Source organism: Moschus berezovskii, chromosome 13, assembly GCF_049115385.1.
Source record: "Moschus berezovskii isolate FMDL1 chromosome 13, NW_MosBer_1.0, whole genome shotgun sequence".
NCBI lineage: Eukaryota > Metazoa > Chordata > Mammalia > Artiodactyla > Moschidae > Moschus > Moschus berezovskii.
This window is the reverse complement of record NC_142472.1, coordinates 63,943,237-63,970,907: the sequence shown is the minus strand read 5'-3', so window position 1 is coordinate 63,970,907 and position 27,671 is coordinate 63,943,237. Positions and strand designations below refer to the sequence as shown.

At 43.6% G+C, this 27,671-nt stretch overlaps 1 protein-coding gene across 2 annotated transcripts in view; it reads left to right on the top strand.

The window, feature by feature from the left end:
* LHFPL6 (LHFPL tetraspan subfamily member 6) overlaps nt 1-27,671 on the top strand; it is a 240,211-nt gene that overhangs the window by 200,064 nt on the left and 12,476 nt on the right. For both annotated transcript variants that reach the window (XM_055426203.2, XM_055426202.2), the window contains exon 3: nt 14,386-14,484. In XM_055426203.2, coding sequence (XP_055282178.1) covers nt 14,386-14,484 — 99 coding nt within the window. The remainder of the gene's footprint in view (nt 1-14,385; nt 14,485-27,671) is intronic.

Below are 27,671 nucleotides of genomic sequence, written 5' to 3'. Positions count from 1 at the left end.
GGTCAGACTTTTCTAACAGAATCTTGTTGGAGCCTTGTTCCTGGAAAGCTTTTATGTTGCAGGGTGATGATTCTGTTCATCTTTTTTTTTTTTTTTCCCTTATTTAAGGACAATTGGGAGTGATTCATTTTGGTGGTGCTAGTGATAAAGAATCCACCTGCCAATGCAGGAGACGCGGGTTCCATCCCCGAGTCAGGAAGGTCCCCTGGAGGAGGAAATGGCAACCCACTCCAGTATTCTTGCCAGGAGAATCCTGTGGACAAAGGAGCTTGCTGGGCTACAGCCCATGGGGTTGCAAAGAGTCGGACACGACTGTGTCTGAGCAGCAGCATTTTGTACAAAGCACAGTCATCCTTGAAAGAAAACATGTCTACACAGAAAACTGAGCTGCGTGGCTGGACTGGGCTGGAGATCTGTATGTTGTCTTTCTGGGTTTGGTGAATTGGCTTAAGAAATTCTTATTGGTATTTCTGGGTCAGACAACAGAAGCATGCCGATCCTATTTTAGGTCATAGAGTGGCTGTTTGAGAAATGTGGAAAGCTTAGAGGTATTTCTTGCTCTGGACTTGTATATAAGTTACTTCCAAATTGGTGGGTCCTTACTTAGTACCATCAGCCCTTAGGGATGCAGTGTTGTCTCAGCTGTGGCATTGGGTCTAACTTTGTGTCTACCTCGTAGTCTGTTCAGACCACTGGGCCAAGGGATAAAAGAGGGAGCACAAATAATTGAAAAATAATTCATTCATTTGTCCTGATGCTGGAAATCTGGGACAAACATCTCCCTCATCCCCTCCTTCCCCCCAAAAATGATGCCTTGGTGGATCAACAGAAGAATGGGAAAGATAGGTGGTAGAGCACATTTAAAAAACCTGTTAATCATAAAACCACTGAGCGGCTGAACTGAACTGAATCATAAAACCTAGACAGTGGGCATCTGGGAGTTCACCACACAGTTCTTCCAACTTTGCTGTAAGTTTGCAGTTTTCCATAACAGAATATTGGGGGGAACAAAGAGGAAATGCAATAATTCTTCGCTGTAGAGCTGTGGTCTTAGTTTCAGAAAATATATCGATTCAGAAGATGTAAGCAAGCAGTAAGGCTTTCCTTAAGCAGTTTTTGTTTTTTGGTTTGTTTAAACTGGCAGTTATACCTGGAGCTGCTAATGAAGAATCCAAAATCGGCAGGTACAGTAGAGTGAAATGTTTGCCACTCCCGTGATACAATATTAGTATTAATACTGATGACTAAGCCCTTGTCTTATGCCAAGCCCCATCTGGGCATCTTTATTAAGTCTTTTATTTAAAGTTGCAGGTACCATTGTGTCTCTTTTATAGATGGAAATCTGGGTTTAGGGAAGTCAAAAGCATGCTGTTCAAAGTCACATGTCCGGTGAGTGGTGTTAGGATTCAAACCTGACGAGGTCAACCTCAAGGCCGGCACTATTCCCACTGGATCCTCGCTGCTCAAAGTGTGATGCACTCAGCAGCCTCCCATCTCACCAGGAGCCCCTTCAAAATGCAGGCGATCCAGCCCTGCCCCCAACCTGCAGAGCTATAATCTGCATTTGAACAAGCCCTCCAGCTGTTTTGTATGCGTGTCAGGTTGAGAAGCCTTGTCCCCAGCCACCCTCCTCTGGAAATGTGGGACTGTGTCTTTATTTTCCCTCTGCTGTTAACACAGGACACCTTTGAAAAGTAGTCAAAGTGTTTGTTGCTCAGTCATGTCTGACTCTTTGCAACCCTATGGACTGTAGCCCAGAATCCTCTGTCCGAGAGATTTTCCAGGCAAGAATACTGGAGTGGGTAGCCATTCCCTTCTCCAGGGGATCTTCCTGACCCAGGGATCAAACCCCAGTCTCCTGCACTGCAGGCAGATTCTTCACCATCTGAGCCATGGGAGAAGCCTGCAGGACACCTTAGGGTCAGTGAAAATTGGAATTTCTTTTGCTTCAGAACTGAACTGTTCTCAGGAGCCTCAGAGAGAAGGCAGTGAACCAAAGCATAGAATAGGCATTTAGAACCCTGAGTTTATCCCAACTCTGCCCCTCATTATCCCCTGGGTTACCCTCAGATCTCCACTCTTGTCTGTGATTCCATCCCGACCAAAGGGGGACATCAGTTTCTGGCCTTGCAGAAAGGTCACAGTGCCTTTAGAAGTAAAAAGAAATAGAACCAGAACAGATGAAAGGGTTTTTATCCTTCTAGTTGTGTATGGGTCCTTTGACTGAGGACCATCAGGCTTGTGGCTGTTTCATTCTTGCTAACTGAGGTTTGCATAGCTGATGTGACTGTCGGGTCAAGTGTTCACAAGTCATGGTTCCATGAATATCCTTACTGGAACCCTCTCTGTGTTCCATCTAAGAGGAGGACCTTCTCTGAGAGAAGTACAAACACACATTGGCTCGAACAGAGTCCACCTCCCTCCCCTACATCAGCGCAAAGTCCAAAGCTTAGCAGCAGAGACCAGTCACTGAACACTTACTGGGAGTATCATTCCCATCTCTTTACGTACACTGTTTCATTTGATCCTTGCAGTAATCCCAAGAAGGTGGCATCCCCATTTTACAGACTGGCCTGAAGGTGAGTCCCTGGTTGTTTGTTGTTGCTCAGTTACTAAGTCGTGTCTGACTCGACCCCGTGGACTGTAACCCTCAGGGCTCCTCTGTCCATGAAATTCTCCAGGCAAGAATACTGGCGTGGGTTGCCATTTGCTTTTCCAGGGGATCTTCCCAGCCCAGAAATGAAACCCGCTTCTCCTGCATTGCAGCGTATTCTTTACCTCTGAGCCACCAGGGAAGCCAGCTCTTAAATACTAGGGTTAGAAAAATGTTGCTTTCAATCAGATGTAATTTACCAGAAAGCAGTCACATAGAAATTACAAAATCTCCAAGTTGCACTGTTTGAAACAACTTTAATTTTTCTACCAGTGATTGCCTAGGACTCCAACCAGTCCATTCTAAAGGAGATCAATCCTGGATGTTCATTGGAGGGACTGATGCTAAAGCTGAAACTGCAATACTTTGGCCACCTCATGTGACGAGTTGACTCACTGGAAAAGACTCTGATGCTGGGAAAGGTTGGGGGCGGGAGGAGAAGGGGACGACAGAGAATGAGATGGCTGGATGGCATCACCGACTCTGTGGGCATGAGTTTGAGTGAACTCCGGGAGTTGGTGATGGACAGGGAGGCCTGGCGTGCTGTGATTCATGGGGTCGCGGAGAGTCGGACACGACTGAGCGACTGAACTGAACTGAACTGAACTAGAAAAAGCAAAGATGACAGGTCACTAGTGGCTGAAAGTAGCTTCTGATTTTTCACCCTGAGCTAAAGAGCAGTGGCGCCCCTCACTGTGTATCTCTTTGGTGTTTTCTGCCCCATGAACTGGAAAAAGATGAAATGAGAATCAAGGAGCCATTTTGGAAAATATTTTAAGAGAATCTAAGGTATGTTCTCTTCTGCAGGGTGTTTTCAGTGAAAAAGTCTTATTGTGATTTGTGAAAGTATCTGATAGCTCAGAAGTGGTCTTGTTTTATGCTTTAGTGTTAGGAGGAGATGTGCTTTTCTTGGCTAAACCTCTGATGATGAAGAATCCACTTCTTATCTCTATGTTTCGATGTCATCTTTATGGATGGAGTTCTTGGTATGCTGGAACTCACATCCTGGTTCTGCCTCACTGGCACTCAGGGAAGAGGGGATCTATCTGTACGGTTCCCAGGAGCCCATTCCTTGTCTTTGGTAACAGGCAACAGCAGAGTTGTTCCCTGAAGAGAGTCAATCACAGAGAAATGGTGACTGGAAATCTCTCTTCCGCCCCATCCCTGCATCTCCATTCATACACAGGGTCCCTCAGTACACATGTGAATATGGGAGGTCAGGTCAGAGCTGGGACGTGCACACTTAGGGATTTGGGCATCAATAGAGGGTAGAGGTTAGGAGAACTGGCTCAGATTGGCCCGAAAGTAAGTCCCAGGATCTACCAGGAAATACATCTACAAGTATTTCCTGGTAGACGAGCAGGAACCTCCTTCTCTAAGCTTCAATTTCCTCTTCTGCTAACTAAAGGCTATTGTCTATTAGACAACTATTACATGGGCTTCCCTGGCTTAGCAGTAAAGAATCTGCCTGCAACGCAGGAGACACAACAGGTTCGACCCTTGGGTCAGAAAGATCCCCTGAAGAAGAACCCACTCCAGTAGTCTTGCCTAGGAAATCCCATGGACAGGGGAGCCTGCCAGGCTACAGTCCACGGAGACGCGAAAGAGTCGGACACGACTTAGCAACTGAACAACAACAACAAAATGGCTTGCAAATGCCTGCTGCTGCTGCTGCTGAGTCGCTCAGTCACGTCCGACTCTGTGCGACCCCATAGACGGCAGCCCACCAGGCTCCCCCATCCCTGGGATTCTCCAGGCAAGAACACTGGAGTGGGTTGCCATTTCCTTCTCCTGCAAAAGCCTAACTGCGTCTATTTCCTCTAGAATCCTCCTGTAGTTTTCTCCTCATTGAGCGTTCGGAGTCCAAAGAGTTACAATACTGCCCTTTGCCCTCTCCCCACTACTGGATTTATTTTGCTGTTACATTGTGTGAAGGGCTGGTTATCAAGGACCGAAAGTGGACGACTATCGTGGACATAAATAGCACATGAAGACTTAGAGATGGAAAGTGCCAGCCTTTTCCAAAGAAAAGTCTAGATGACAGGCTGCAAGACTGTGCAGCTTTCATGAGAAAACTAGAGAAAACAATTTCCCTCGGTGCTTGCCACAGAAAGGAAGAAAAGGGACCTGGAGGACAGACAAAAGTATCTAAAAACATAAAAGATGAATTGATGGGAAAGACTTGCGTGACCACTGCAGGGGCAATAGGTGGAAAAAGTCAGGCTGTGTTAAAAAAAAATAATAATAAGCCATGAAAAAGAATGGAGCAAATAGTCATGGAAAAAAAGTGAGATCACATAAAAACTTTCAAGTGGCCTGGACAAAAAATAAGACTTTATGCGTGGAACATGAGGACTCTATTCGTACCACCTGTGGAGAGTAATTGGCATTAGCTGACTGGAGGGGTTTGTTTTGCCTTCTTGGCAGGAGCCGAATTGTTATGTTAATATTCCGTTGGCTAAGTGTGAAGTATTGACTTTGAATAGAAAAGGGTTTGCAGAAGGGAAAATTCTCAGCCTGGGGTTTTCACTTTGACCGAAGAACTCTTCAGGAGCTTCAGACTCCCCACTCAGATTCTAAAAAATAATTAGTATCATGACAGGCATCTCCAGCATGGTGTGAAAATGAATACCATTTCCACTAGGACCTTCTCCCCAAGGTGGTTTACAGGCAGACTGTCTCGTAAGATTTAGACCCAGGAACCCATCTGGGGCCAAGGGCAGATCCCTTGGATCATACAGCATCACAGCACAGCTCCCAGCATTCACCTTTCTGCATTCACCTGCACTCTCCCTTCTCCATTAATACTGGCTTCTCCTTAGAGGTCTCTGTGCTGACTTGGCTCTTCATATATTTTAATTATCTTGAACAGAGTGAGGCCAGAATCATAGGGTTGCTGTTCAGTCACTAAGTCATGTCCAACTCTTCGTGACCGCATGGATTGCATGCAGCATGTCAGGCTTCCTTATCCTTCATTATCTCTTGGAGTTTGCTCAAATTCATGTCCATTGAGGCAGTGATGCTATCTAACCATCTCATCCTCTGCGGCCCCGTTCTCCTCCTGCCTTCTGTCTTTCCCAGCGTCAGGGTCTTTTCCAGTGAGTTGGCTCTTCCCATCAGATTGCCAAAGTATTGGAGCTTCAGCTTCAGCACCAGTTCTTCCAATGAATAATCAGGGTTAATTTCCTTTAGGATAGACTGATCAAGAGTCTTCTCCAACACCACAGTTTGAAAGCATCAATTCTTTGGAGCTCAGCCTTCTTTATGGGTACTCAACGTTAAAATGGCCTAATAGTTAATGCTTGATTCAAATGTGTCTGTGTGTGTTTTTAATTTAAGAATTATTGAGTCATTTGTTTGGATTTTTTTTCCTTTTTAGGAAGCAGTGTCTCTCTGAATTCCCGGGACCACCTACAGAATGACTTTTGTCAGGTCTGTGATGTCCTGGTGTCTGACTCCAGCTAGGTGCTGGTGAAATCTAAAAGTCTGAACTAATTTACACTAATCTGTGGTTGACTCATGGCCCCTTAAAAGTTGCAGTCTTTAGGACTGCAAAAATAGATTCCTTCTTTAATTGCAAATGAGCCTCTAGAGGCAAATGACCTCACACCTCCTACACCCACCCACCTCTGTCACCACCTTCCTCAGGCCGATGCCTCAGTTCACAGCACCTTTCCTCACTTCCACTCCTTCTTGCACAGATTTTTCAAAAAGTGTGACTTTTTTTCTGTCATGTCAGTGAAACAAGAATTCAATTGAAATACCACATAATTAAGCCCCATGAGGTAACCACAAGGTTTATAAATCTAATAAAGAAAATCCATGTAAATAATATAAAAGTTTGTGAGCCAGAGATTTTAATTGAACCATTTACTCCCCAGGAGCAAATTAGTCAGCTGGAGCTATAAAAACTCATTAGATCACTAAAATTTCATTTGGGCAACCACTTTACATTCCTGAATATTTTCTAGGCCTCATTTCGGCATACAGTATCATATCTAAGTAGTATCTAATTCAAGGATTTTCAAACTATGTTTCCAGGAATTGTTGATATCCACAACATGGTCTAAGATTTAACACTGCTAAAAAATGAACAATGACATATTTCTTCCATAAAAAAAGATGTTCTTACTTTTATGTAATTGCCTCCAACTTTACCATGTCAATACTTCAGTATAGATGATAAATTCTAGTTGACTCCAATGTAAGGGCCCTTAGTTAACATTTAAAGTGTCCTCTTCGGAAATCCACACTCAAGAAGTTCATTAGCAGAAGTTCCCTAAGAGAGACCACACCACAGAGGTAATTAATACAAAGCCTTTTAATATCACTGTACTTACCCCAAGGAAATGACAACCCACTCAAGTATTCTTGCCTGGGAAATTCCATAAACAGAGGAGCCTGGCAGGCTACAGTCCATGAGGTAACAAGGAATCAGACACGACTGAATGTGCACACACCATACTTACTTCAAGGTTTAATAATTAGCATAGGTTATATCAGAGATCATTCTTAATTGAGAAAAGGGATGATGTTTAAGTAATGGACAGATAGAAAGTTCATATGAGACCCTCTGCTCTCCCACATGGAGAAGGCGATGGCATCCCACTCCAGTACTCTTGCCTGGAAAATCCCATGGATGGAGGAGCCTGGTAGATTGCAGTCAGTCCATGGAGTCAGGAAGAGTCGGATATGACTGAGCGACTTCACTTTCACTTTTGACTTTCATGCATTAGAGAAGGAAATGGCAACCCACTCCAGTGTTCTTGCCTGGAGAATCCCAGGGATGGCGGAGCGTGGTGGGCTGCCGCCTATGGGGTCGCACAGAGTTGGACACGACTGAAGCGACTTAGCAGCAGCAGCAGCAGCAGTCCTCCCACAAGTAGAAAGTGAAAAATGAAACTGAAGTCGCTCAGTCGTGTCCAACTCTTTGCAACCCCATGGACAGTACCCTACCACATTCCTCTGTCCATGGGATTTTCCAGACAAGAGTATTGGAGTGGGTTGCCATTTCCTTCTCCAGAGGATCTTCCCGAACCAAGGATTGAACCTGGATCTCCCGTATTGTAGGCAGGCGCTTTACTGTGTGAGCTACCAGGGAAGTCCCCACAAGTAGGGTATGCATCAATACCAGCCAGGGAATGGCCAGTGAAAGAAACCACTCTAGGTATTTCAAGCAGGAGGGGATGTAACCCAGGGATTTGAAGTTTGACAGACCTGTTAGATCTGGGGAGGTGAAGGTCAGAGAAGCTCCTTTGTAGAATTCAGGAGTTGAGGAAGTGCATGGATCAAATGTCAGGGCAGCTGATGATCTGCTGTTAGTGAGTGAGGTTGAGAGGGATGACAGGAAGCCAGTCCCCATATTTCACATATAGACTGCAGAAAGGCATATTCCCAGCTGCAGCTGCCAATGGGAAATATGGTTTATCTCTCCCTTTTACCTTGTCACTGACTATAAGCCAGAGCTTCTGCTAGCAGGACAGTGTTTTGATTTGCTTGTTTGTTTGGTTGGTTGGTTGCACTGGGTCTTCTTTGCTGTGTGGACTTCCTCTACTTGTGGTGAGCAGGGGCTATTCTTTGTTGGGGTGCATGACCTTCTCATTGCAGCGACTTCTCTTGTTGCAGAGCACAGGCCCTAGAGCTCAGGCTTAGTAGTTGTGCCATCCGGGCTTAGTTGCTCCGTGCTTTGTGGAATCTTCCCGGATCAAAAATTGATCCTTTGTCTCCTGCACTGACAAGTGGATTCTTTACCACTAGATCACCAGGGAAGTCTGCAGGTGAGTTTTTGAAATGTAGTTTCGTGGCTTCTAGCCCCACCTAGAAGAGGAGAATCTTAAAGAGTAAAGATGATTTTGCTTATCCACATGCATCATCAGGCACAGGGTGTAAGAATCTGACCAGCCCAGTGATGGAGAGGAAGGAATTTTCCTTTACCCTTATAGATACTTCTGGCTGGTCTAAGAATTAAATTGGCTTGACATGAGACAGATTAAGAGAAGAAAAACAAATGTTTAACAACACATGTACATGAGAGGGACTCAGGAAAAATTGAGTAATTCCCTGAAATGGCAAAAGCATCACTCACTTTAAATATCATTCTCAGCTAAGACAAAGAGAAAGCTGGGGGTTAGTCATTTGGGACTTCAGAGGGGAGGAAGGCAATTGACATGGAGATGGAAAAGCAAAGTTTCGGTAAATGTTTACTGGGCCAGGCAGAAGCAGTGGGACATAGAGTGGACTCTGATCTATAGGCCCTGTCTAGAGTTTCCCCACCACACCTGCCCATATTATTGCAGAACACACAGAAGAATACACAGAAGAACTATACAAAAAAGATTTTCATGACCCAGATAACCATGACGGTGTGATCACTCACCTAGAGCCAGACATCCTGGAGTGTGAAGTCAAGTGGGCCTTAGGAAGCTTCACTATGAACAAAGCTAGTGGAGGTGACGGAATTTCAGCAGAGCTGTTTCAGATCTTAAAAGATGATGCTGTGAAAGTGCTGCACGCAATATGCCAGCAAATTTGGAAAACTCAGCAGTGGTCACAGGACTGGAAAAGGTCAGTTTTCATTCCAGTCCCAAAGAAAGGCAATGCCAAAAAATGTTCAAGCTACCACACAATTGCACTCACCTCACAGGCTAGCAAAGTAATGCTCAAAATTCTTCTTCTTTATTGACTATGCCAAAGCCTTTGACTATATGGACCACAACAAATTGGAAAATTCTTAAAGAGATGGGAATATAAGACCACCTTAACCTGCCTCCTGAGAAACCTGTATGCAGGTCAGGAAGCAACAGCTAGAACTGAACATGGAACAACAGACTGGTTCCATGTAGGAAAAGGAGTACATCAAGGCTGTATATTGTCACCCTGATTATTTAACTTATAAGCAGAGTACATCATGCAAAATGCTGGACTGGACTAAGCACAAGCTGGAATCAAGATTGCCAGGAGAAATATTAATAACCTCAGATATGCAGATGACACCATCCTTATGGCAAAAAGCGAAGAGGAACTAAAGAGCCTCTTGATGAAAGTGAAAGAGGAGAGAAAAAGCTGCCTTAAAACTCAACATTCAAAAAAAACAAAGATCATGACATCCAGTCCCATCATTTCATGACAAATAGATGTGGAAACGAAACCGTGACAGACTTAATTTTCTTGGGGTCCAAAGTCACTGCAGATGGTGAAGGAAGCCATGAAATTAAAAGATAATTCTCCTTGGAAGAAAAGCTATGACCAACCTAGACAGTATATTAAGAAGCAGAGACATTACTTAGCCAACAAAGGTCTGTCTAGTCAAAGTTATGGTTTTTCCAGTAGTCATGTATGGATGTGAGAGTTGGACCGTAAAGAAAGCTGAGCGCCAAAGAATTAATGCTTTTGAACTATGATGTTGGAGAAGACTCTTAGGAGTCCCTTGGACTGCAAGGAGATCAAACCAGTCAGTCCTAAAGAAAATCAGTCCTGAATATTCACTGGAAGGACTGATGCTGAAACTAAAGCTCCAATACTTTGGCCACCTGATGTGGAGAACTGACTCATTTGAAGAGACCCTGATGACTGGGAAAGACTGAGGGCAGGAGGAGAAGGGGACGACAGAGGATGAGACGGTTGGATGGCATCACTGACTCGATGGACAGGAGTTTGAGCAAACTCCGGAAGAGGGTGAAAGGGACAGGGAAGCCTGGTGTGCCGTAGTCCATGGGGTTGCAAAGAGTCAGACACAACTGAGCAACTGAACTTAAGTCATTTGGGACTTCAGAGGGGAGGAAGGCAAGTGACATGGAGATGGAAAAACAAATGTTTGGTAAATAAATGTTTGCCGGGCCAGGCAGAAACAGTGGGACATAGAGTAGGCTCTGATCTTTAGGCCTTGTCTAGAATATCCCCACCACACCTGCCCATATTACTTGCAGGTATCTCTGGTGATATCTCCGCTCCTAAAAAGGCCCTCTTTCTGTATTTGTTCAGGCACTTGGAGAGAAGGTCAAACCTTCTTCCTGAATCTTAGGGGCCTTGATTGTTTTCAGCTCAAAATAAATCTGTGCTTATAAAAATGGTCTGTATTTTACACTATCCAATATGGTGGCCACTAGCACCAAGTAGCTAGTAGGCACTTGGAATGTGGCAAGGGCAATTGAAGAAGTTAATTTTGTTTAATTTTTTTAATTTTAAAATTTATTTATTTACTTTTGGCTGTGCTGGGTATTTCTTGCTGCATGGGCTTTTCTCTGGTTAACAAGAGTGGGGGCTACTGTCTGGTTGTGGTGAATAGGCTTCTCACTGCAATGGCTTCTCTTGTTTCAGAGCACGGGCTCTAGGACAGGCAGGCTTCAGTAGTTTCAGCACGTGTACTCAGTACTTGTGGGCTTAGTTGCCTGCCGCCCCCTGGCGTGTGGAATCTTCCTGGACTGGGGATGGAACCTGTGTCCCCTGTACTGGCAGGCAGATTCTTAGCCACTGGACCATCAGGGAAGTCCAATTTTTATTTAATTTTAATTGACTTAAATTTAAACTTAGCTAGCTACAAGTAGCTCATTGCTACAGGATGGGGCAGTACAGGTCTAGCACTCTTGACCCCTGTGCCGTCTCCCATTCCATTTAGTGGAAGATACTGTCTGATTTGATGAGAGATGTCCCTGATCCTACTATCTGAATATTTGTTGTATTTACTATGTGTTGAAGGTACTTGTTAGAGTGACTCTGATGGAATTGGAGGGAGGGTTTCACTGCATTTAGAGAACTGGTCATCTGATTGTTCTTTGTCTGAGCCTGCCAACAAACAATTGTAGAGTTGGCTGAATTTGGCCTGAGACTTGCTTTTACCTTAATGGACAATGGTAGCAAGGTTTCTGGAGGCCAGATATCTCCCTACAGAAACTAGTCATTGCAATGACTACTTAGCCTAGTGAGTTTGCAGCTTGCATTGTTTTCCCAGAAATGTTTCCCAAATCTTCAGACTCTGCAGTATCTTTACTGTCAGCAAGCATTAGCAGATAACAAAACAAAGGCTCCATGAATATTAAGAGTAAAATCCAGATAAGCTAGTTGCCCTCCACAGAATACTTTTTTAATGTGAGCATAAGCTCATGGTATTTTATTTTTTAAAAATTCTTACACTTAACACAGATTTCTTATGAATAAAATTGTTTCTAATTTATATGGTTGAATCTACATTTTGTAGTTTTACAAAGGCAGCCCAATATTCTACAAAAGAACCCTGACTGCCATGTGTTGTACTATTGAGGGAATGATAGTCCTTTTGCTCCATATATAGACACTGAAAAGTTTCCCTCGATTTAGTCTCCCAAATTATGGGATCGTTATATTGTATGGGAGCAGCTTGTTTCATGAACACATGACACATATTTTTCTGCCATACTGAAAGAACATTAGCAAATGAGACTGTTTATTTGTTTGCCTATCAGATAAAGGGAACACTCATCATTTAAATGTTATTGTTCTTTGCTTTTCTTACTCTTGAACATTTTCTATCCAACTGCATTTCTGCGTGTGTCATCGTTTAAAAATTGCTCACCAGATCTCAGAAAGTGACAGTACTTATTAAGAACTGACTCACACAGAGTCGGACACGACTGAAGTGACTTAGCAGCAGCAGCAGCTCATGGAAATGATGCCACATTATTTATTCAACACTCGGGGAATTCAGTGTACACAAACTTTGGCATCCTCATTAATTCTATCGTTACCTGATGGCAGATAACGCTAGCTTGGAGTTGTCTACAGAATATTGTAAAATTTATCCTAAGGCAAAAAGCCTAAGGAAACTGGTCACTGAGGCATTTGCTTAGTCAGCAAACCTTGTATTACTGCTTGCTGAATTATTCTTCAACCTCAGCACCATTCATATCTATACCATTGCATACAGGTCCTGGAGTGTGTGATTTGCAGCTGCAGTGATTCTTTGCAGGCATTCCCTAGGATCACAGCCCTTCTATTAGGTGCTCGTCTGACTGTGGTCCAAGGGCCGGGTCAGAGGGAGAGGCTGCAGGGTGGGAAATGTGTATCCATTTCTGGGGGCTGTCTCTCCAGAGAGCTTGGCATGGAGTTTGGGGGGGTGGTTAGAAAGCAGCTCCTCCTTAGATGTCTGTGAAGAAACAGATGGTTTGTCTGGTTACAACTATGCAAGTCACCCACCAAGGGTAGAGGGGAAGCAGAAGGGAGACAGGAAGAGACTCAATCCAGAAATACTGAAGGTCTCCTTGAGATGCCTTGGGGGGCCCTGGCATTCTGGCTATGCATTAGCACATTAACTGTTTTCTCATTTAGGAGCCTCCCTCATTTAGTGCCTTTTTACCCACAGTCCTGCCGACAGTCAGACTGTGTGCATATTGGCCCCAGTGGCTCAGCACACTTACGGACTTAGAGGTGCTGTTTATTTACTTATTTGGCTGCATCAGGTCTCAGTTGTAGCATGGGAGGATGTTCGTTATGGCACACAGACTCTCTAGTTGCAGTGCACAGGCTTAGTTTCTCCACGGCATATGGGATTTTAGTTCCCCAACCAGGGATCAAACCCGCGTCCCCTGCATTGCAAGGCATATTCTTAACCACTGCACCACCAAGGAAGTCCCATGAGTGATGTTTATACACATTGACTGACATGACAAAATGATACTTTCAGGTTAGCCCTCTGTTTCAATTGGTCAGTGCTTCCCTGGTAGCTCAGACTGTAAAGCGTCTGTCTACAATGCGGGAGACCCAGGTTCAATCCCTGGGTCGGGAAGGTCTCCTGGAGAAGGAAATGGCAACCAACTCCAGTATTCTTGCCTGGAAAATCCCGTGGACAGGGGAGCCTGGTGGGCCACAGTCGATGGGGTTGCAAAGAGTCAGATGTGACTGAGCAACTTCACTTTCACTTTCTTTCACTCGATCTTGTTCAGTTTCTGGTAAGACCATATTAGGCCTTGATGCAACACCAAAGACTCACTAATCAGTGACTCTGAATGAGTCGCTAAAGACTGGCTCAGAGTAAGCTGCCGTGATAAACTGACTTATATGAAAATAAATCCATCACTTGCTTCAGTTTAATTTCAAACCTTTTGGCCTTCGCTGCAAGAAGCACTGAGATCCCAGTCAGCAGCCGTCTTCTTGAGTATTTCCAGGACACGTGGATGCTTGATGATTCTCACCTTCTTAAGAGAGCACAAGAGCCATAGCCCAGTTCACGAGTTCAATCAATGTGCCTAAGTGGTGCATGAAAATCTTTATACTCTCTCTGCCCTAGGTAAAATTTGATGATGCTGAAAATTCTGTTTTGATTCTTAAATTGGAAAAAAAAAGATCTGATGAATGATGCAGCATAACCGATGAGGTCTTTTGCTGGCATTTGAATTACTTGTTTACATGGATTGATGGTAGAATTGGGCTGGCTTTTTACAAGAGTGGTTAAAAGGGCTTCTGGATTGTAGTTCCTAAACAGAATTTGCGAGGTTTTTAATGCTTTAGAAGGCAAAGTTGGAACCAGACTGAGCTGTCTATCAGGGTTGTTCTTTTTCTTTTCTCTCCTTTTAAGCAGACTTGAAGTTGTTCTTGGGGTTAAATTGACCTTAGATCGCTAAAGGGAGCTTGGTTGGTGCTTTCCCAAAAGCAGACCCTATGTTCCTTTGTCATATTGCTGGTATTGATCTTTTGTCGCTGGTACCTTTATCTTGGGCCCCAGAAGGGCATTGCTAAAGCCTTCTTGTCTTTTGTCTTTGCAGGCTTGTTGATTGGTGCTGGCTGCGCCCTCTACCCTCTGGGCTGGGATAGTGAGGAAGTCCGGCAGACTTGTGGCTACATTTCTGGCCAGTTCGATCTGGGTAAGTTCTCTTCATGGGTTGTACTCCTTTTAGAAGAGAATGTCTCTGATCTTCCATAGAAACAAAAGATGCAAAAGGGACAGGAAAGAAAAACATCCCAGGATTGGAGCCAGCAGACATGTGTATAACACCATACACTTACATTCGTTCCTCCAGTTGTTTAGTGAAGAGCTGTTTATCATGTGGGCTTCCCTGGTGGCTTAGATGGTAGAGAATCTGGCTGTAATGCAGGAGACCCGGGTTTGATCCCTGGGTCGGAAAGACCCCCTGAAGAAGGGAATGGCAACTCACTCCAGTATTCTTGCCTGGAGAATTCCATGGACAGAGGAGCCTGGCAGGCTACAGTCCATGGGATCGCAAAGAGTTAGACATGACTGAGCAACTAGCAGTTACTTATAATGTACTATGGGAAGGTCTACACTATGTGAAGACCTGTAGATACAAAGAAAAGAAATGGTCCATGCTCTGCTGAGTTTATATTCATTGATTAATTCATTCAAATCACATATTTATGAGTCATTGCATGCACTGAAAATAACTCTGCCTGTGGAATTCACTGTCTGAGAAGACAAAACAAACACAATGATCAAGAAAATGAGTCGGGGCTGAGGAATCGAGTAAAGCAGTTTCACTCCAGGGTAATACATAACTTTGTGAAAGAGATGGGAAGGGAGCTGAGTCTTGAACAAAGTGATGCTCGTGGATTATCTGGTGGTGGACAGAAGCATGATGCAGACAAGGAGTCAAGGTAAGCACAGCACCAGGAGGGGGAGGGGAGAAGGGTAAGGAAAGCCCGTCCAGGAACCATAGAGAACCAAGGAGCAGGGAGAGGTCTGGTTAAGTAGGTCCCCATTCACACCTTGCTGAAGGACTCAGGAACTTTTCTGTGTGCTAATCAGAACATTTCAGGTATGTCTCACTTGTGGAGACATTCTGCTTCCTTGCTGCTGCTGCTAAGTCACTTCAGTCGTGTCCGATTCTGTGTGACCCCATAGATGGCCTCCTGCCAAGCTCCCCCGTCCCTGGGATTCTCCAGGCAAGAACACTGGAGTGGGTTGCCATTTCCTTCTCCAATGCATGAAAGTGAAAAGTGAAAGTGAAGTCGCTCAGTCCTGTCTGACTCTTAGCGACCTCATGGACTGCAGCCTACCAGGCTCCTCCGTCCATGGATTTTCCAGGCAAGAGTACTGGAGTGGGTTGCCATTGCCTTCTCCCTTCAGTTCAGTTCAGTTCAGTCGCTCAGTCATGTCCGACTCTCCACGACCCCATGAATCACAGCACGCCAGGCCTCTCTGTCCATCACCAACTCCCGGAGTTCACTCAAACTCATGTCCATCGAGTCAGTGATGCCATCCAGCCATCTCATTCTCTGTCGTCCCCTTCTCCTCCTGCCCCCAACCTTTCCCAGCATCAGAGTCTTTTCCAGTAAGTCAACTCATCGCATGAGGTGGCCAAAGTATTGGAGTTTCAGCTTTAGCATCAGTCCTTCCAATGAACACCCAGGATTGATCTCCCTTAGAATGGACTGGTTGGATCTCCTTGCAGCAGCAACCTATAAAAATGTTGTCCATAATACAACATGATTCCCACCATTATAACTTGTGATGGTTAGCAAATACTTGATTGAGAAACCTGCATTTACTTATCCACTTGTTGACATCTTTCTAGGTGGATATTTTGTCTGTTTCCTTTTCTGTTATTTTGAAACATCTTGGAAGGAGTAGTTTAATGAAGAGAAGTCTTCTCTTGACTGAATTATTTTCTTAGGATGATTTTCTAGAATTGGTGATAACTAGATTGACAATTATGAGAAGGCAATGGCAAGCCACTCCAATACTCTTGCCTAGAAAATCCCATGGATGGAGGAGCCTGGTAGGCTGCAGTCCGTGGGGTCGCTAAGGGTCGGACACGACTGAGCGACTTCACTTTCACTTTTCACTTTCACACATTGGAGAAGGAAATGGCAACCCACTCCAGTGTTCTTGCCTGGAGAATCCCAGGGAAGGGGGAGCCTGTTGGACTTCCATCTATGGGGTCACACAGAGTCGGACACGACTGAAGTGACTTAGCAGCAGCAGATTGACAATTATGCATCCATAAAACACTTATTGTCAAATGATAGCCAACTTATTTTTCCCTAATATATAGATCAACAGATTTTTTGGACAATGAGCTCATCAGTTCAGTTCAGTTCAGTTCAGTCGCTCAGTCGTGTCCGACTCTCCGCGACCCCATGAATCACAGCACGCCAGGCCTCCCTGTCCATCACCAACTCCCGGAGTACACTCAAACTCATGTCCACAGAGTCGGTAATGCCATCCAGCCATCTCATTCTCTGTCGTCCCCTTCTCCTCCCGCCCCCAACCTTTCCCAGCATCAGAGTCTTTTCCAGTGAGTCAACTCGTCACATGAGGTGGCCAAAGTATTGCAGCTTCAGCTTTAGCATCAGTCCCTCCAATGAACATCCAGGATTGATCTCCTCTAGAAGGGACTGGTTGGATCTCCTTGCAGTATAAGGAACTCTCAAGAGTCTTCTCCAACACCACAGTTCAAAAGCATCGATTCTTCGGCGATCAGCTTTCTTCACAGTCCAACTCTCACATCCATACATGACCACGGGAAAAACCATTGCCTTGACTAGACGGACCTTGGTTGGCAAAGTAATGTCTCTGATTTTTAAAATACTATCAAGGTTGGTCATAACTTTCCTTCCAAGGAGCAAGCGTCTTTTAATTTCATGGCTGCAGTCAGCATCTGCAGTGATTTTGGAGCCCCAAAAAATAAAGTCTGACACTGTTTCCACTGTGTTTCCATCTATTTCCCATGAAGTGATGGGACCAGATGCCATGATCTTTGTTTTCTGGATGTTGAGCTTCAAGCCAACCTTTTCACTCTCCTCTTTCACTTTCATCAAGAGGCTTTTGAGTTCCTCTTCACTTTCTGCCATAAGGATAGTGTCATCTGCATATCTGAGGTTATTGATATTTCTCCCAGCAATCTTGATTCCAGCTTGTGCTTCTTCCAGCCCAGCGTTCCTCATGATGTACTCTGCATATAAGTTAAATAAGCAAGGTGACAATATACAACAGCAGCAGATTGACAATTATGCATCCATAAAACACTTATTGTCAAATGATAGCCAACTTATTTTTCCCTATTATATAGATCAACAGATTTTTTGGACAGTGAGCTCATAGTGAGTCACTAACGTAAACATACACCTGCTTTCACATTAGTTTTTTCTCTCTAAGAAGAAAAAGCTCAATGGAATTGGTCTTACAGCAGTATTACTATAATCCAAGTGATTGAAAAAATTTTTATGTTAGAACTTTTTTTTTCCTTAAAAATAAGGGGACTTCTCTGGCAGTCCAGCAGTTAAGACTCCACACTCCCACTGCAAGGGTTGGGGGTTCAATCTCTGGTCAGGAAACTAATATCCCGCATGCTGCTTGGTAAAAGAATTTATAGGAAAAAATTTCTGTTGGATATTGAGAAAAATGGGCAGATGTGATATCATGTAAAATGTCTGTGAATTTGAAAATGAAGCGGTTTTTGTTTGATTCAATGGACGACAAACACCTGCTTCCCTCTGGGGAATACTCCTGGCTCTTTGGGTAGAGGAGATGGTGCTTGCATGGATAGAAAATAAGAGGTTTCTGTCTGCCCATCCTTCCCTCATTAGAGGTGACGCTGTCCTGAGTCTAGATGAGTTTGTGATTGCCATGAATGCAGAGAAGGGAAAAATGCAGGCACAAAGTTAACTGCTAGCCTTTCCTTTTTTCTTTGCCCCAAACGCAAACTGTGTCCAAGGGAGATATTTCAGTACAGTGTTTAGCATCTTTCTTTCTCTAGGATTTGAGGGATTCTTTGCTGTTTCACCTGGGCGTCAACTTGTTGAGAACCCTGTTCTTGCTGGTGTCTAGCTGGTGTGTATTGTGTTATTAATTAGCAGATTATAATGAAATGCAGATCCTGCTTTTGCAATTTTCGCTACCATGCCCCAGGATCTTACATCTTTACAGCATTGAGGATTAAAACTCTGAATGTCAAACTTAAAGTGAAAAACAAAACACTTGACTCTTTACTAGTGATAATAATTTCTTATGTTGTAAACCCACTAAAGCCATTTTAGCGATCTCAAAATTACAGAATGTGTATGACTCAGGGAACTCAAACCGGGGCTCTGTATCAACCTACAGGGGTGGGAAAGAGTGGGAGATGGGAGGGAGGTTTAAGAGGGAAGGGACATATGTACACCTATGGCTGATTCATGTTGATTATGGCAAAGATGAAACCAATATCATAAAGCAATTATCCTTCAATTAAATATAAATAAATTTTTTAAAATTACAGCATGGTCTTAACTTTGGTCTTTTTATTTTTAAATTTCTCTTAGATTTTTATGATGAGAAAAAAAAAATCAAAACTGGCATTAGCTACAGATAAAACGAGTTCTGGGTCCCTGGAAGAAGTATTTCGGGTTTATCGAGTTCCATTTCTCCAGGTTACTATTATTTTTGCAGACTCTGTGATCTTTTCTTCCAAAAGGAAACCTAAAGACATATTATGGCATAGAGGTGCCATCATGCTTCTTCCACTTAACTCGCTCTGTTTTCTGCCTTTATGAAAGTATTCCTGTTTCCCAGAACACTGATGAGGGCTAAACTTCAGTGAGTGAGTGAAGTCACAGATTCTGGAACACCCGTGGAGGGACCCTAGAGCTGGCTTAGGGGCCACCCGCTGCATGGGGAGCATGAACACACTCTGTAAGGATGGCTCTGATGCCCAGTTTTAGTGGCTTACATACTGCTTGCCAGGGCCACACACTGTCTGCTGCTTCTACGAATCGGAGCTTGTTTCTGCTCCTCTCCAGAGACAGCATGTGGATGCGTCTTTCCTCCCAAGGGTTGGGAAGTGTTGATTTTTTTAAGGTTCACAGCCTCCTTATTGTGGAATATGGGTCAGTTTCTTGGCATGCCGTTACTGAACTGTGATTACTCTCTTTCAAGCATGTCCTGAAAGAAATCATCATCACTTTTGTTCCCACTTTGGCAGATTATTTAAGGAGTGCATTCACTCAGTTATTCAGCCAAAGAATATTTATTGGGTGCTTCCACTGTGCTCGGCCCTGGGCTGGGGGCTGGGGACATGGCATCAAGAAGGAATTTAAAAAGACAGTATTTACTCCCCTTGTGGGTTTCCCCAGTGACTCAGCAGTGAAGAATCGGCCTGCAACGCAGGAAATGTGGGTTCAGTCCCTGGGTCGGGAAGATCCCCTGGAGAAGGAAATGGCAACCCACTCCAGTGTTCTCCATAGACAGAGGAACCTGGCAGATATCAGTTCATTGGGTCACAGAGAGTCAGACACAACTGAGCACAATGGCATTTGTAAGAGGAAGATGAGGCTAAGAAGAGAAAAGGCATCTCAGCCTCTGGTTTTTGTCAGATTTTGGTGCCCTGTGTGCCTTCCATCATGGAGTCTATGGTTATGGATGTGAATGTGTGCTCAGTCGCTAAGCCATGTCCAACTCTTTGTGACCCCATAGACCGTAGCCTGCCAGTCTCCTCTGTCCATGGGATTTCCCAGACAAGAATACTGGAGTGGGTTGCCATTTCCTCCTCTTGGAATTCTTCTCAACCCAAGGATTGAACCTGTGTCCCCTGCATTGGCAGGCAGATTGTTGAACCACGTGAGAAGCCCATGGGCAGAGGGTCAGTAATGGTTTATATCTCTAGCACTGTTTCATTTCTCTTGAAAATTGATAAAGACAATTATCATGGTTGCCACTTGCACAGCACAAACCTTTTACGACCTTCTGTCCACAACCATGGGCTCAGCAATGGTTTAAGCTGTGCAGTTGATAACCATGATGAGTCTCTTTATTAATTTTTAAAAGAAATAAAACAGTACAAGTGAAAAGAATAGTACATCGTGTTGCACAGCATCTTCATGTAATAAAAGCCCAGTCGTTGCTGGCTATTATTATTCACATTATTTGTACAGGACCATTTTTAATGAATACTTGCTGATAATCTCTATTCTTCCTTTATATTCCATAACAGCAAGTTGGGATTTACACACTAAGCGTAAGGGCTTTATCATCAGGTTGTCCAATTGATTTAATTCATGCCTCAGAGATATTTTCATCCACCAAAGACTTTTCTAATTATATCCTTACGATCAAAAGGAGTGTTTCAATTAATTTGTCTTGCTAATTTGCCAAGTAAATTTGAGTAATTATTGCTTTCATTTTGCTATTTAATTTGATTAAGAAGCCATCATGTTTCCTGTTCTTGAAATTATGCTCTCGGTTTCTCAAGAGTAGTACCATCAACTCGGAAAACTTGGAACCTCGTGATTTCAGAAAAGATGACAAGTCGGTGTTTTCCAAATTTTCATTCCAGTGAAGAGATCTCTTCTTCTGCAGTCTGAGCAATGACCATCCCACGTCTCTTTAAGCTCTTTGACTCCTGACTGGTGTTTTCCTCTTCTCTCAGATCGAACTGCACTTGGGAAAAAAAAAAAAAAGATTGGCATGTGTGGGGAGGTCAGCAGGACAAAATGGGAACGAAAATAGAAAATTTCTTTTTTGAGCTGTCTCAAGCTCAGTGTTAGTGGGTACTTGTGAAGCTGAGTGACCTAGTTTTTCTGATGTGCACATAGAAGCCTCTACTTTTGCACTCAAAAACAGGAGAAGCTGCTGTCGGCTTCTGTGACATTGAATAAAACAAACATCCCTTTGGCCAGAAGTGAGACGACTCCTTTGATTTATGTGGACTTTTGAGGCTGCAGACAAGGCTGAGCCTCTGCCCAGGGACTGCAGGCATCTGAGTTGTGCGTGAGCCATGCTGGCCTGCTGGGTCGTCCCAGAGAGTGGCAGGCAGCATCTGTCGCTCGGTTCAGGAAGAGACCCCTAACACTTGATGCGTTTCTGTTCATTCAGTTCAGTCCAGTTCAGTTCAGTCGCTCAGTCATGTCCAACTCTTTGCAACCCCACGGGCTGCAGCACGCCACGCTTCCCTGTCCATCACCAACTCCCGGAGCTCGCTCAAACTCATGTCCATCAAGTCGGTGATGCCTTCCAACCATCTCATCCTCTGTCATCCCCTTCTCCTCCTGCCTTCAATCTTTCCCAGCATTAGGGTCTTTTCCAGTGAGTCAGTTCTTTGCATCAGGTGGCCAAAGTATTAGAGCTTCAGCATCAGTCCTTCTAATGAATATTCCTTTAGGATTGACTGGTTTGATCTCTTTGTGGTCCAAGGGTCTCGCAAGAGTTTTCTCTTCTCAAGAGTTTTAAACACCATAGTTCAAAAGCATCAATTCTTCAGCACTCAGCTTTCTTTATGATCCTATTCTCACATCCATACTTGATTACTGGAAAAACCATAGCTTTGACTAGAAGGACCTTTGTCGGCAAAGTAATGTCTCTGCTTTTTAATATGCTGTCTAGGTTTGTCATAGCCAAGGAGTAAGCGTCTTTTAATTTCATGGCTGCAGTCACTATCTGCAGTGATTCTGGAGCCCAAGAAAATAAAGTCTGTCACTGTTTCCATTGTTTCCCCATATATTTGCCATGAAGTAATGGGACTGGATGCCATGATCTTCATTTTTTGAATGTTGAGTTTTAAACCAGCTTTTTCACTTTCCTCTTTCGCTTCATCAAGAGGCTCTTTAGTTCCTCTTCACTTTCTGTCATAAGAGTGGTGTCGTCTGCATATCTGAGGTTATTGATATTTTTCCCTACTTGGTCATTGCTTAAAGGTAATCGATGCTCCCATTATGAGACTGCTTTTTGGGGGACTGGTTAGCGGTAAGGTGTTGCATGTGCATTGAGATTTAGCCAGAGTTCAAGTCTTTAAAGTAAAGTAAAGTAAAGTAAAAGTTCAGTTCAGTTCAGTTCAGTCGCTCAGTCGTGTCCGACTCTCCGCGACCCCATGAATCACAGCACGCCAGGCTTCCCTGTCCATCACCAGCTCCCGGAGTACACTCAAACCCATGTCCACAGAGTCGGTGATGCCATCCAGCCATCTCATTCTCCGTCGTCCCCTTCTTCTCCCGCCCCCAACCTTTCCCAGCATCAGAGTCTTTTCCAGTGAGTCAACTCGTCGCATGAGGTGGCCAAAGTATTGCAGCTTCAGCTTTGGCAAAGTAAAAGTAGGCAGCAGTGATTTCCACCTCCTCCAAGGCTATCGTCTGGAACTGCTCCAAACTCTTGACACTCAAGTCTGAATCGCTGAAAGTCACTTAGAACAGGGATCCCCAACCTCTGGGATCTCATGCCTGATGATTTTAGGTGAAAGTGATGTAATAATAATAAGGTGCACAATAAATGTAGTGCTTTTGAAACATCCTGAAACCATCCCCCTCCAACCTAGTCCCTGGAAAACTTGTATTTCATGAAACCAACCCCTGATGTCAAAAATATTGGGGACCACTGACTTAGAAGGTCCAGCATGAGCCTATATTCCTTCATTCAGCTCTAGTGCCAGAGGGTGACAGAGAGAACCATGCAGCTTCTGTGAGTTAAGCTGAGACCCAAACTGAGTAGGCCCAGAGGGACCCATGGGAACATTCTGGAAGGTGATGCTGCAAAGGATAGTTGGAAACTTCCACAGACAGAAGAAGTTCAACTTGGCTGGTGCTGAAATGATGGAGCAAAATGTCCTGGCACCTCCAAGGGAAGAACAATCAGCTTTGCGGATCCCTCGCAAAGAGTCGGACATGACTGAGCAACTGAACTTAACTGAACTGACTTCTTAGGGGCTGTTTTTCCAGAGATGAAGGATTTTTCACTTTCATCTCAGAAAGTGGGGAGAACCTATTCATTTCATGGGCATGAATTCAACCCGTCCATTTCTGGGCCCTAGCAACAACATTAGAGCATAAACATTTCCACTTTGGGCTTCCCTGGTGGCTCAGATGGTAAATAATCTGCCTGCAATGCAGGAGACCCAGGTTCGATCCCTGGGTCGGGGAGATCACCTGGAGAAGGGAAAGGCTACTCACTCCAGTATTCTTTCCTGGAGAATTCCATGGACAGAGGAGTCTGGCGGGCTACAGTTCATGGGATCACAAAGAGTCAGAGACAACTGAGCGACTAACACATACACACATACATTTCCACATTTAAGTGTGTAGCTTTAGTAAATGCCTCTAGACCTGCTTTAGGAAAAAGTACCCCCATTCTGTGTAATCCTAGATCCAATTCTATCTGCTTCCCTAAACCATCTTTGTAGGTTCCTCTGGGACTGGATTTTTGCAACATTGCTGCCTATGTCAGTTTGACGGTTCATAGCAGTATTCAAAAGAGATGTATTTATTCAACGAGTATGTATTAAGCACATTCTAGGTACCCAAAGTCGTGCCATATACTTAGAATAAAATATGAATTAGACCGACAGGGTCCTTACCTGCCTGTCAGGTCTCTGCTGTCTACCAAATGGTTCACGGAAGAGAGGGAGGCTGAGAGAGAAGGAAGGAAGAGAGAGGACAGAAGGGAGGAGACCTTACTGCTCATGTTTGACTAACAAGGCAGGTGCCATCGTGTTTCTCTGCACACTCAGCTGCTGATCTCCTGGAGAGAATCACGGCCTTACTCTCTGAGGGACTAATGGCTTAACCACCTCCTAGGAAGTCATCAAGTTCAGGGTCATAGTTTAAAGAACCAAATACCCTGGTAGATGAAAAAGGAAATTGCTCTAAATCTTTCCTTCCTGAAATTTTTTTTGGTTTCATTGTTTTAGAGCAGGATATTTCCCATTGTTGTATCAATGCCTTTTAAAAACCTAATTCAGTGACTTGCTGCCATTTGTAGCAGTGGAATTCAGTGCTAATGGAAAAATGGAAATGTGCTTAGAAAACCTGTGGAAAATGAGAAATATTCTTCCCAATAGTTTGGTGGCCACAAGATATTAAGAACTAATAAGATATGGCCACCAAACTATTGGAAAGAATATGTTAGTCTCTCTTTTATTTTATTTTATATTTTTTACTTTACATTACTGTATTGGTTTTGCCATACCTTGACATGAATCTGCCCCAGGTGTACATATGTTCCCCATCTTGAACCCCCCTCCCACCTCCCTCCCTATCCCATCCCTCTGGTTCATCCCAGTACACCAGCCCCGAGCATCTTGTATCATGCATCAAACTTGGACTGGCGATTCGTTTCACATAGAACAGTCTTTTGGACTCTGTGGGAGAGGACGAGGGTGGGATGATTTAGTCTCTCTTTTAAAGATCTTTCTTCATTTTTTTCAATGATTACCTTTTGTATCAACAAAGAGTAGATATACCTGAACTGTGTGCCTTTAAGACAAATAGGCTATATGAACATCATCTGGAATAAATATGTATATTTTGGCTCTTAATCTCAGGAGAAATATTTCTGCCCCAGAACTGAGAATTCACAAACTTATGTGTTAGTGACCTTCCTGTGCATTTTTACCTTTGTTCCGTAATAAAAAATAAAATAGAAATAGAAGATAAATGGCCTCACATGTCTCCTGTTAAGAAAGGGCCATTGATGAGCATTTTTAATAAACCCCTCAAAAATGTTTTCAGGATAAAACCCAAAATATAACAAAGTAAACAAAGGGTTTATCTTTTCTGACTCTTCATCTGATTTTTAGCCTGGTAGAATGTTGACAAGAACTAATTAACATAGAGAACTTGTGGGATAAAACTCATTTATCGGGTCTTTTTGGAAAATTCCATACGAATGAATTACTCCAGATAAATGAATTTTCCCCTTAAAGGGAAAAACTTGGACTGGATTTGAATCTCAGTTTCATTTCTCAAGAGTTTTTTGATTCTGGGCAAGTTCTGGGAGAGTTCTAAGCTCTCAGAGCTTCAGTTCTTTGGTCTCTAAAAGAAGATTCTCACCTGCCTGTTAAAATAATTAAAGAGGATAGTGAAAGATGCTTCACACATCAAGATGCACAAATAAATATCAGTTCTTCCTTTTTGCTTTAAACACAAACATATTTCCTGTTTTAATCATGTGGAAAAAGTTTGAGGATGTATCATATGCTTTTCCATCAGTTTAATATATAATAGTTATAAAAAACATAAACAAGATTTTTTTAAAAAATCATTAAACACTATCCCCAACAGGACATGTGTAGAGTGATCTGCCTTTTCACTAAATAACCAAGACTGAAAAGAACTTTGAGTTCTCTGTGCTTTTTTATAGTTGTTTTGCAAGTTTTATGTCACCCTGTCAGTGATAATTCATTACAGTTATTAATTACCCCTTTCTCTTCTTATTCCCTCACTTCTAATTTGTGTCCTTTTCTGTTGAGTCATCATAAATCATCTTAGAACCATGCTTAAAAAAAAAAACAACACAGTTCAGCGCTATTTCTGTGCACTGTGTGTCTTTGAATCACTGCTTTTTGCCTATTCTCGACAGTTTTTTTTGGACCCCTTGATTTGAGGTCATGTTTTGGATAGCTGAGGATGTCAGCTCCACGATATCTGGAGACATATGGTACTTGTGTTAGCAACCGGATGTCTTGATGACATTGGTAACTGAGTTCAGTGTTATATTAACCCTTGTTCTAGGGGTGAGTTTTAACTTGAGGTCTCCAGACCATTCAAGATGCCCACAGTCCATCAATAGGCTTCGGGGAATTTGTGACGTCAGTGAAATTGTGTGGAAATGTCATAGGCTTGTGCATATGTGCTTTCTCCTGGAGAGAATATTCATAACTTTTATTCATTATTCAAGTGGATTCCTGACGCGAGAGGACTCAGAACCACTGGTAAGCAGTATTTGGAAGCCTGACATTGGAAAGTCGTAGATTTGAATTCTAGACCTAGTCTCCTAACAATCTTCCCATCCTCCCAGGAAGCTGGGAAGCCATTTGACTGGGGTTCCTTTGACTTGATTTCATTCTCTACAAAAGTGTTTGCCAGAGAGAGGGTATAAGGTGAAACATCTCTACTTGCTATGGGACATGTGAGCGTGCTCAGTTGTGTCCGACTCTTTGCAACTGCATGGATGATAGCCCACCAGTTTCCTCTGTCTGTAGGATTTTCCAGGTGAGATTACCGGAGTAGGTTGCCATTTCCTTTTCGAACTTGCAGTAGACATTATTGCAAATAAGTACTCCCATACTTCGATTCTAATTTGAAATTGTATCTGTGAAAATGATCATTCCACCTTCCTAAGGAATGGAATACGCTTTCACTTAGAGTTCTCACCAGATTCTTTAGTGCCGCTCTTGGGAAGCAATCTTCCATCATGTCTAGGGAACATATTGTTCTGACCTGTTCTCAGAGATGTTTGAGGTGAGCAGTTTTGGAAGATAATGACTCTTGCTGGAGCAAAAGACAGGTTTTATTTATTGTTCCCTTTAATAATGTCTCCCTCTGGGGCAAAGTTTGGGTGGATTTACTTGTAGTCTGTTATACAAAATTGGGGATCCCTAAGCTTGGGGTTCCTCAGTGGTGACACAGAAGTACTGAGTTTACTGCGTCAGTCCCTGTGGAATGTAGGAGGCCAAAAGATGGATTCAGATGTGAAGCTTGTGCTGGTTGCTGTGTTAAGAGTAATAATAGAGCCTCCATCTCTGATCCAGGAGTCTCCTAGCTTTTGCCAGCATCAGTGAAAGTGTGGCAGGCTGACTTGTTAGCTTGTGAGTAAAATCTCAAGATTCTTCAGAGTTCTTAGCAGCACTATTATAATGCCTGTCCTTCATTTTAAAATACTTCAGGAGTGAGATGTGTGTGTGAGTCACAGGAAGTCATAGCTCAGGGGCAGGCTCCAGAGTGGAAACTCAGGGATACTAGTACACATGTTGTTATTGTTTTAATTTAAACGTCTTATTTTAAGAGAAAATGTAAGTTGCTCAGTCGTATCCAACTCTTTGTGACCCCATGAACTGCAGCCCGCCAGGCTCCTCTGTCCTTGGAATTCTCCAGGCAAGAATACTGGAGCGGGTGGCCATGCCCTCCTCCAGGGGATCTTCCCAATCCAGGGATCGAACCTGGGTCTCCTGCACTCCTGGCAGATTCTTTACAGCCTGAGCCACCAGGAAAGCCCTGGAGTATACTGGAGTCTAACCAGCTGATTAACAACGTAAGGGTTTCAGGTGCTCAGCAAAGCGGACCCAGACGTACATTCACAGGTATCCACTCTCTCCCAAACTCCCCTTCCACCCCGGCTGCCACACAGCATTGA